Raw genomic sequence first — 10,386 nt, forward strand, 5'->3', positions numbered from 1 at the left:
TGCACACACTGCTGAGTGCTACATATACAGGAACCTGCACACACTGCTGAGTGCTACATATACAGGAACCTGCACACACTGCTGAGCGCTATATATACAGGAACCTGCACACACTGCTGAGCGCTATATATACAGGAACCTGCACACACTGCTGAGTGCTACATATACAGGAACCTGCACACACTGCTGAGTGCTACATACACAGGAACCTGCACACACTGCTGAGTGATATCTATACAGGAACCTGCACACACTACTGAGTGCTACATATACAGGAACCTGCACACACTGCTGAGTGCTACATATACAGGAACCTGCACACACTGCTGAGTGCTACATACACAGGAACCTGCACACACTGCTGAGTGCTATATATACAGGAACCTGCACACACTGCTGAGCGCTATATATACAGGAACCTGCACACACTGCTGAGTGCTACATATACAGGAACCTGCACACACTGCTGAGTGCTACATATACAGGAACCTGCACACACTGCTGAGCGCTATATATACAGGAACCTGCACACACTGCTGAGTGCTACATATACAGGAACCTGCACACACTGCTGAGTGCTATATATACAGGAACACTGCAATGTAAATTTGCACAATTTCTCAGTTTTGTCTTATTAAATCATTTTTATTTTTAAATTCCAGATATAAAATGAAGCCCAGTGAGGACTACGAGGACCCGTCCGATGTTCTGTCCATTAAGAACGCCAAGGAGAACATGGGAGACTTCAAACTAAAAACGGCAAAAGATTACACTGTCCCGGAGCATCTGCGCATCAACGCAGAAAGGAAGAGGAGTGAACTGACCATACTAGAGAGCATGGTACGTCTGCACATAGAGGAGACTATAGGACAGGGGTATGCGCAGAGGATGCATGTGTGTGTAGCAGGCTAGGGCACTACGACTGGGGGCATGAGGACATGAGCAGAGGATGCATGTGTGTGTAGCAGGCTAGGGCACCAAGACTGGGGGCCAAAAGGCCATGTGCAGAGGATGCATGTGTATATAGCAGGCTAGAGTACTAAGACTGGGGACATATGCAGAGGATGCATGTGTATATAGCAGGCTAGAGTACTAAGACTGGGGACATGAGGACATGTGCAGAGGATGCATGTGTATATAGCAGGCTAGAGTACTAAGACTGGGGACATGAGGACATGTGCAGAGGATGCATGTGTATATAGCAGGCTAGAGTACTACGACTGGGGGCATGAGGACATGTGCAGAGGATGCATGTGTATATAGCAGTCTAGGGTACTAAGACTAGGGGCATGAGGACATGAGCAGAGGATACATGTGTATATAGCAGGCTAGGGTAGTAAGACTGGGGACATGAGGACATGTGCAGAGGATGCATGTGTATATAGCAGGCTAGGGTAGTAAGACTGGGGGCTTGAGGACATGAGCAGAGGATGCATGTGTATATAGCAAGCTAGGGTAGTAAGACTGGAGACATGAGGACATGTGCAGAGGGTGCATGTGTATATAGCAGGCTCTGGTACTACGACTGGAGACATGAGGACATGTGCAGGGGGTGCATGTGTATATAGCAGGCTAGGGTACTAAGACTGGAGACATGAGGACATGTGCAGAGGGTGCATGTGTATATAGAAGGCTAGGGTACTAAGACTGGAGACATGATGAGGACATGTGCAGAGGGTGCATGTGTATATAGAAGGCTAGGGTACTAAGACTGGAGACATGCGGCCATGATCAGAGGATGCATGTGTGTGTAGCAGGCTAGGGTACTAAGACTGGAGACATGAGGACATGTGCAGAGGGTGCATGTGTATATAGCAGGCTAGGGTAGTAAGACTAGAGACATGAGGACATGTGCAGAGGGTGCATGTGTATATAGAAGGCTAGGGTACTAAGACTGGAGACATGCGGCCATGATCAGAGGATGAATGTGTGTGTAGCAGGCTAGGGTACTACGACTGGGGGCATGAGGACATGTACAGAGGATGCATGTGTGTGTAGCAGGCTAGGGTACTAAGACTGGAGACATGCGGCCATGATCAGAGGATGCATGTGTGTGTAGCAGGCTAGGGTACTAAGACTGGAGACATGAGGACATGTGCAGAGGGTGCATGTGTATATAGCAGTCTCGGATACTAATACTGCAGACATGAGGCCATGTGCAGAGGATGCATGTGTATATAGCAGTCTCGGGTAGCTCCTCGCTGCACCAGACCCTGATATATTCATGATTTGCTTCTCTCTATAAGATCCATGAGCAGAAATCCTCCATGAACGGCTCCATCCTGAGGCTCCGCGACCTCAAGATACAAACCAAAGAGAAGATGCGGAGCCTGGTGCTGGAGCTGAGGCTGATCCAGGAAGCTCTGGACCCCTCCCAGCACCGCCCCATCCCCCCGGTCCCCTCACTGCTCCCAGACGAGACCCCCGAGAAGAAGTTCCAGTACGACACGGAGACCCTGCGCAGGTTCCAACAGGAGCAGGAGAACCGGGTCCAGACCAGGCCAGCAGTGCAGGAGGGAGGGTTCGGGGGATTCGGGGGGTTTGGAGGAAACCAGCCAATAGCAGCAAAGCAATCAGAGATACTATCCAGAGCGTCCAGCACCAGCACCACAAGATCGCAGCGCACCAGGTCCTCCCACAGACGCCTCGTACCCAGCGCAGAACTCTCCGACCTGGAGAGAGAAGCCGCAAGGAGAGAGGAGATCACACACCTGTACCTGCAGGAGAGGCTCATCACACAGGTACCGGAACCTGCACACACTGCTGAGTGCTACATATACAGGAACCTGCACACACTGCTGAGGGCTACATACACAGGAACCTGCACACACTGCTGAGTGCTACATATACAGGAACCTGCACACACTGCTGAGTGCTACATATACAGGAACCTGCACACACTGCTGAGTGCTATATATACAGGAACCTGCACACACTGCTGAGTGCTACATATACAGGAACCTGCACACACTGCTGAGTGCTACATATACAGGAACCTGCACACACTGCTGAGTGCTACATATACAGGAACCTGCACACACTGCTGAGTGCTACATATACAGGGACCTGCACACACTGCTGAGTGCTACATATACAGGAACCTGCACACACTGCTGAGTGCTACATATACAGGAACCTGCACACACTGCTGAGTGCTACATATACAGGAACCTGCACACACTGCTGAGTGCTACATACACAGGAACCTGCACACACTGCTGAGTGCTACATACACAGGAACCTGCACACACTGCTGAGTGCTACATACACAGGAACCTGCACACACTGCTGAGTGCTACATACACAGGAACCTGCACACACTGCTGAGTGCTACATACACAGGAACCTGCACACACTGCTGAGTGCTACATATACAGGAACCTGCACACACTGCTGAGTGCTACATATACAGGAACCTGCACACACTGCTGAGTGCTACATATACAGGAACCTGCACACACTGCTGAGTGCTACATATACAGGAACCTGCACACACTGCTGAGTGCTACATATACAGGAACCTGCACACACTGCTGAGTGCTACATATACAGGAACCTGCACACACTGCTGAGTGCTACATATACAGGAACCTGCACACACTGCTGAGTGCTACATATACAGGAACCTGCACACACTGCTGAGTGCTACATATACAGGAACCTGCACACACTGCTGAGTGCTACATATACAGGAACCTGCACACACTGCTGAGTGCTACATATACAGGAACCTGCACACACTGCTGAGTGCTGCATATACAGGAACCTGCACACACTGCTGAGTGCTACATACACAGGAACCTGCACACACTGCTGAGTGCTACATACACAGGAACCTGCACACACTGCTGAGTGCTACATACACAGGAACCTGCACACACTGCTGAGTGCTACATACACAGGAACCTGCACACACTGCTGAGTGCTACATATACAGGAACCTGCACACACTGCTGAGTGCTACATATACAGGAACCTGCACACACTGCTGAGTGCTACATATACAGGAACCTGCACACACTGCTGAGTGCTACATACACAGGAACCTGCACACACTGCTGAGTGCTACATATACAGGAACCTGCACACACTGCTGAGTGCTACATATACAGGAACCTGCACACACTGCTGAGTGCTACATATACAGGAACCTGCACACACTGCTGAGTGCTACATATACAGGAACCTGCACACACTGCTGAGTGCTACATATACAGGGACCTGCACACACTGCTGAGTGCTACATATACAGGGACCTGCACACACTGCTGAGTGCTACATATACAGGAACCCTGCACACACTGCTGAGTGCTATATATACAGGAACCCTGCACACACTGCTGAGCGCTACATATACAGGAACCTGCACACACTGCTGAGCGCTACATATACAGGAACCTGCACACACTGCTGAGTGCTACATACACAGGGACCTGCACACACTGCTGAGTGCTACATATACAGGAACCTGCACACACTGCTGAGTGCTACATATACAGGAACCTGCACACACTGCTGAGTGCTACATATACAGGAACCTGCACACACTGCTGAGTGCTACATACACAGGAACCTGCACACACTGCTGAGTGCTACATATACAGGAACCCTGCACACACTGCTGAGTGCTATATATACAGGAACCTGCACACACTGCTGAGCGCTATATATACAGGAACCTGCACACACTGCTGAGTGCTACATATACAGGAACCTGCACACACTGCTGAGTGCTACATATACAGGAACCTGCACACACTGCTGAGTGCTACATATACAGGAACCTGCACACAATGCTGAGTGCTACATATACAGGAACCTGCACACACTGCTGAGTGCTTTATATACAGGAACCTGCACACACTGCTGAGTGCTACATATACAGGAACCTGCACACACTGCTGAGTGCTATATATACAGGAACCTGCACACACTGCTGAGCGCTACATATACAGGAACCCTGCACAATGATCTCACTTTGCCCTTTCCCACTCTCCATGTGTCCTGGTCCTTTTATTGGCCTCAGTTTATCCTCCTTCTTCTTCCTTTATTGCAGATGAATAAGTTGGCCGGTGATTTTGATGCTGAGTTGCGGATCGTACGACACAAGAAGATGCGTCTGGACGTGCAGATGAAGGCGGCCGACCTGCGGCACATCACACTATTCGAGGAGCTTCTTCTGCTGAAAGAGTTTGAGAAGCGAGAGGACGTCCTGCAGGAGAAAGTCAGTGACCGCATCGCCGAGCTGGATGATGTGAAGGTAGGACCACGGCCACGAGATGGGGTGAGCAGGGTCCGGACAGGGGGCTAACGCTGATGCTCCTTCATGTAGAGGAGGTCCGAGGACTTCATGGAGCAGCTGGAGACCAAGAGGAAAGAAGTGATGAGGCTGCAGGAGAAGGAGAAGGCCTTACACGCCGCCTTCCTCACCGCTCTGGGCGAGGGAAACAAATTTGCTGCGTTTCTCACCAGAGTCTTCAAGAAGAAGATCAAGCGGGTGAAGAAGAAGGAGGTCCATGGAGACGAAGGTCGGTGTCCTGCTTGTAACAATATGCATAATGTCAGATCCCACCCTGGTGGTCTGGAGTTTAGGCTCCAGTTTAGTGGATCTAGGGTGACTTACAGCAATAGTTTAATATCCCTGGTGGTCTAGGGTAAGGGAATTCGTGGTATTGTTTCATCATTATTCATTTTCCAGAGGAGGATGAGGACAGCGATGAAGATTCGGATGAGGAGTCCACGTATGAGAGCGATGACGGGGAGTCCGAGTCTGAAGAAGGCTCCTTTGATGACTCCGTCTGCCCGGACAGTGAGTGTTACCCCTTTATGTTCTGCTCTTCTTCGGGCTTTGAATTGCCCAGACCAGACACTTCTCACAGCTGAGAAGTTGTTACAGTTGGATGGAGCTGCACTGATACATTGTAACAGATTTCGAATCCCATCATTTTCGCCCCATCCAGACTGCAGCCCCGAATTGTTTGACAGCGTCCTCCAGCTGCGGGAGAAGAGGCTGGACGCGGAGGAGGCCCTGGTGGAGGAGAAGAAGACCATGGACAATCTCAAGAAGGAGGCCGATGCCTTGGCCAAGAAGGTGAGTCCCTTTTAGAGGAGGGAGAGCTGCAGCTCTGGGTGTGACTGGAGGACTCCATATGAGGAGATGGATTATGTGACTGTTCTGCTGCCGCAGGTGAAGATACTGGAAGTCAGTCTGAAGACGGCGGAGACTGAACTGGAGGCGTTCCAGCGCGAGAAGCAGCAGAAGCTCAACGAGCTGCACGTGGTAGTACCGCTAAAGCTCCACCAGGTGATGTACAGAGCCGTATACTCACTACACATAGCGTGCCCCCTTCATACACTATACATACTCTACCCCCTATATACTTTATACATACTGTGCCCCCTGTATACACACTATACATACTGTACCTGCTGTATACACACTATACATACTGTACCCGCTGTATACTCACTACACATAGCGTGCCCCCTTCATACAATATACATACTGTACCCCCTATATACTTTATACATACTGTGCCCCCTGTATACACACTATACATACTGTACCCCTGTATACACACTATACATACTGTACCCCTGTATACTTTATATATACTGTACCTGCTGTATACACACTATACATACTGTACCCCTGTATACTTTATACATACTGTACCCCCTATATACTTTATACATACTGTACCTGCTGTATACACACTATACATACTGTACCCGCTGTATACTCACTACACATAGCGTGCCCCCTTCATACAATATACATACTGTACCCCCTATATACTTTATACATACTGTGCCCCCTGTATACACACTATACATACTGTACCCCTGTATACACACTATACATACTGTACCCCTGTATACTTTATATATACTGTGCCCCCTGTATACTTTATATATACTGTACCCCCTATATACTTTATACATACTGTGGCCCTGTATACACACTATACATACTGTGTCCCCTATATACTTTATACATACTGTGCCCCCTGTATACTTTATATATACTGTACCCCCTATATACTTTATACATACTGTGGCCCTGTATACACACTATACATACTGTGTCCCCTATATACTTTATACATACTGTGCCCCCTGTATACACACTATACATACTGTACCCCTGTATACTTTATATATACTGTGCCCCCTTCATACACTATACATACTCTACCCCTATATACTTTATACATACTGTGCCCCCTGTATACACACTACACATAGCGTGCCCCCTTCATACAATATACATACTCTACCCCCTATATATTTTATACATACTGTGGCCCTGTATACACACTATACATACCGTGCCCGCTGTATACACACTATACATACTCTACCCCTATATACTTTATACATACTGTACCCCTATAGACACTATACACTGTCCCCGCTGTATACACAGTATAAATACTGTACCCCCTATATACTTTATACCCTCTGTGCCCCTTTATACACTACACAACACTATACATACCGCACCCTCTGTGCGCTCTGTGGATGCTACATGTCTGCTATGTCCTGGAGCCCCTTGAGGTGACCGGTGCTTCGCCCTGTACAGGTGGACTACATCATAAATGGGGAGATCCCCGGTGACCTGTCGCAGGCGCTGGTCTTCACCAATCATTCCCTGGAGGGTCTGCAGCATCGCATCCGGGAGCTGCAGATGGAGAAGGTGGAGCAGCGGGAGCTCTACAAGAAAGCCAAGGAGCAGCACAAGCAGCTCATCCGGGAGAAGAGGGAGATGGAGGGCAAAATCCAGAGTGAGCATCACCGGGGGCGACACTGGGGGGCGCTCTGCTCTGGTATATGCTGGTGATACAATGCTGTTACCTCAGGTCTGGAGGAGAAGTGTCGCCAACAGATGATGATGAAGTTTGGCCGCCTGGTGGACCTGGAGGCTCTGCAGACCCTCTCTGTGAGCACCAACCTGGAGGAGCTGAAGATGAAGTCAGCCCAGAGACAGGAGGAGATGGATCAGGAGATCGCCCAATGGGAGGTGAGGACCAGACGAGGTCATGACCCGTCCTCAATATCAGATTTATGGGGATCCCCCAAATCTCTGCGGCTGCTGGATCCCCCCAGATGTGTCCGGTGGAGCCACTTCTCGTATAACACTGTCACATCTTCTCCTCCGATAGATCAAGGTCCTGGAGACCAGGAGGAGCCTGATGGAGACGACCCGGGAGCAGACCAAGAAGCTGGAGAGGCTGAATGAGCTCCTGTATGAGAAGAAGACCATCGAAGCCAAGCTGGATGCCCGGCAGACCGTGGTGGTAAGTCTCCGGTGGTGGCTCCGAGCACTCACTGCCGCACACGTGGAGATGAACACATCAAGGGGCACCCGGAATCTGCTTTCTAACCTCCGCGGTCACCGAGATGTCACTTCTGATATCTGACCATTGTCCTATCAGCAGCAGACAGTGTCAGAGAAGCTGCTGTGCACAGTGTGATCTCACTACGCTTCTCTATGACCCTGTCTGCTGTGCTCCCGGCTCCTGGCAGCATGACTCAGGGCACAGAGCACAGCTGGGAGAGCGCGCTGAACACGAGCAGGAGACGGGCGCTGCATATAGAGGAGAATAGAAATCCCCAAAGCAATCGTTGTGCACACATTCATTAGGGCAGATTTATCAAGCTGCTTAAAAGTAAGAATGTGCTTAGTTCCCGATGGCAACCAATCACAGCTCAGCTTTCATTTTACCAGTGCTCAGGAATATTTTAAAGAGGAGCTGTAATTGGGGCAGATTATAGATCTCTCTAGGAACAATACAAAACACTGGCTGCAGAGAGCACAGAGCACAGCAGTGTGAGGTCTGATTACACATCTCTCCAGGGACAATACATTACACTGGCTGCAGAGAGCACAGAGCACAGCAGTGTGAGGTCTGATTACACATCTCTCCAGGGACAGTACATAACACTGGCTGCAGAGAGCACAGAGCACAGCAGTGTGAGGTCTGATTACACATCTCTCCAGGGACAATACATAACACTGGCTGCAGAGAGCACAGAGCACAGCAGTGTGAGGTCTGATTACACATCTCTCCAGGGACAATACATTACACTGGCTGCAGAGAGCACAGAGCACAGCAGTGTGAGGTCTGATTACACATCTCTCCAGGGACAGTACATAACACTGGCTGCAGAGAGCACAGAGCACAGCAGTGTGAGGTCTGATTACACATCTCTCCAGTGACAGTACATAACACTGGCTGCAGAGAGCACAGAGCACAGCAGTGTGAGGTCTGATTACACATCTCTCCAGGGACAATACATTACACTGGCTGCAGAGAGCACAGAGCACAGCAGTGTGAGGTCTGATTACACATCTCTCCAGGGACAGTACATAACACTGGCTGCAGAGAGCACAGAGCACAGCAGTGTGAGGTCTGATTACACATCTCTCCAGGGACAATACATAACACTGGCTGCAGAGAGCACAGAGCACAGCAGTGTGAGGTCTGATTACACATCTCTCCAGGGACAATACATAACACTGGCTGCGGAGAGCACAGAGCACAGCAGTGTGAGGTCTGATCACACATCCCTCTAGGAACAATACATAACACCGGCTGCAGAGAGCACAGAGCACAGCAGTGTGAGGTCTGATCACACATCTCTCCAGGGACAATACATTACACTGGCTGCAGAGAGCACAGAGCACAGCAGTGTGAGGTCTGATTACACATCTCTCCAGGGACAATACATTACACTGGCTGCAGAGAGCACAGAGCACAGCAGTGTGAGGTCTGATTACACATCTCTCCAGGGATAATACATAACACTGCCTGCAGAGAGCACAGAGCACAGCAGTGTGAGGTATGATTACACATCTCTCCAGGTACAATACATAACACTGGCTGCAGAGAGCACAGAGCACAGCAGTGTGAGGTCTGATTATACATCTCTCCAGGGACAATACACAACACTGGCTGCAGGGAGCACAGAGCACAGCAGTGTGAGGTCTGATTACACATCTCTCCAGGGACAATACACAACACTGGCTGCAGGGAGCACAGAGCACAGCAGTGTGAGGTCTGATTACACATCTCTCCAGGGACAATACATAACACTGGCTGCAGAGAGGACAGAGCGCAGCAGTGTGAGGTCTGATCACACATCCCTCTAGGAACAATACATAACACCGGCTGCACAGAGCACAGAGCACAGCAGTGTGAGGTCTGATCACACATCTCTCCAGGGACAATACATTGCACTGGCTGCAGAGAGCACAGAGCACAGCAGTGTGAGGTCTGATTAGACATCTCTCCAGGGACAATACATAACACTGGCTGCAGAGAGCACAGAGCACAGCAGTGTGAGGACTGATTACACATCTCTCCAGGGACAATACATAAC

The 10,386-nt window shown here is 49.7% G+C and overlaps 1 protein-coding gene across 2 annotated transcripts in view; it reads left to right on the plus strand.

Annotated features, from left to right (window-relative positions):
* The window catches only part of CFAP44 (cilia and flagella associated protein 44), a 55,192-nt gene that overhangs the window by 42,672 nt on the left and 2,134 nt on the right, over positions 1–10,386 (plus strand). For both annotated transcript variants that reach the window (XM_072138958.1, XM_072138959.1), the window contains exons 27-36: positions 663–840; positions 2,247–2,741; positions 5,057–5,260; positions 5,333–5,528; positions 5,699–5,809; positions 5,961–6,091; positions 6,188–6,304; positions 7,586–7,787; positions 7,863–8,023; positions 8,166–8,300. In XM_072138958.1, coding sequence (XP_071995059.1) covers positions 663–840; positions 2,247–2,741; positions 5,057–5,260; positions 5,333–5,528; positions 5,699–5,809; positions 5,961–6,091; positions 6,188–6,304; positions 7,586–7,787; positions 7,863–8,023; positions 8,166–8,300 — 1,930 coding nt within the window. The remainder of the gene's footprint in view (positions 1–662; positions 841–2,246; positions 2,742–5,056; positions 5,261–5,332; positions 5,529–5,698; positions 5,810–5,960; positions 6,092–6,187; positions 6,305–7,585; positions 7,788–7,862; positions 8,024–8,165; positions 8,301–10,386) is intronic.

Source organism: Engystomops pustulosus, chromosome 2 (genome assembly GCF_040894005.1).
Source record: "Engystomops pustulosus chromosome 2, aEngPut4.maternal, whole genome shotgun sequence".
In the NCBI taxonomy this organism is placed as follows: Eukaryota; Metazoa; Chordata; class Amphibia; order Anura; family Leptodactylidae; genus Engystomops; species Engystomops pustulosus.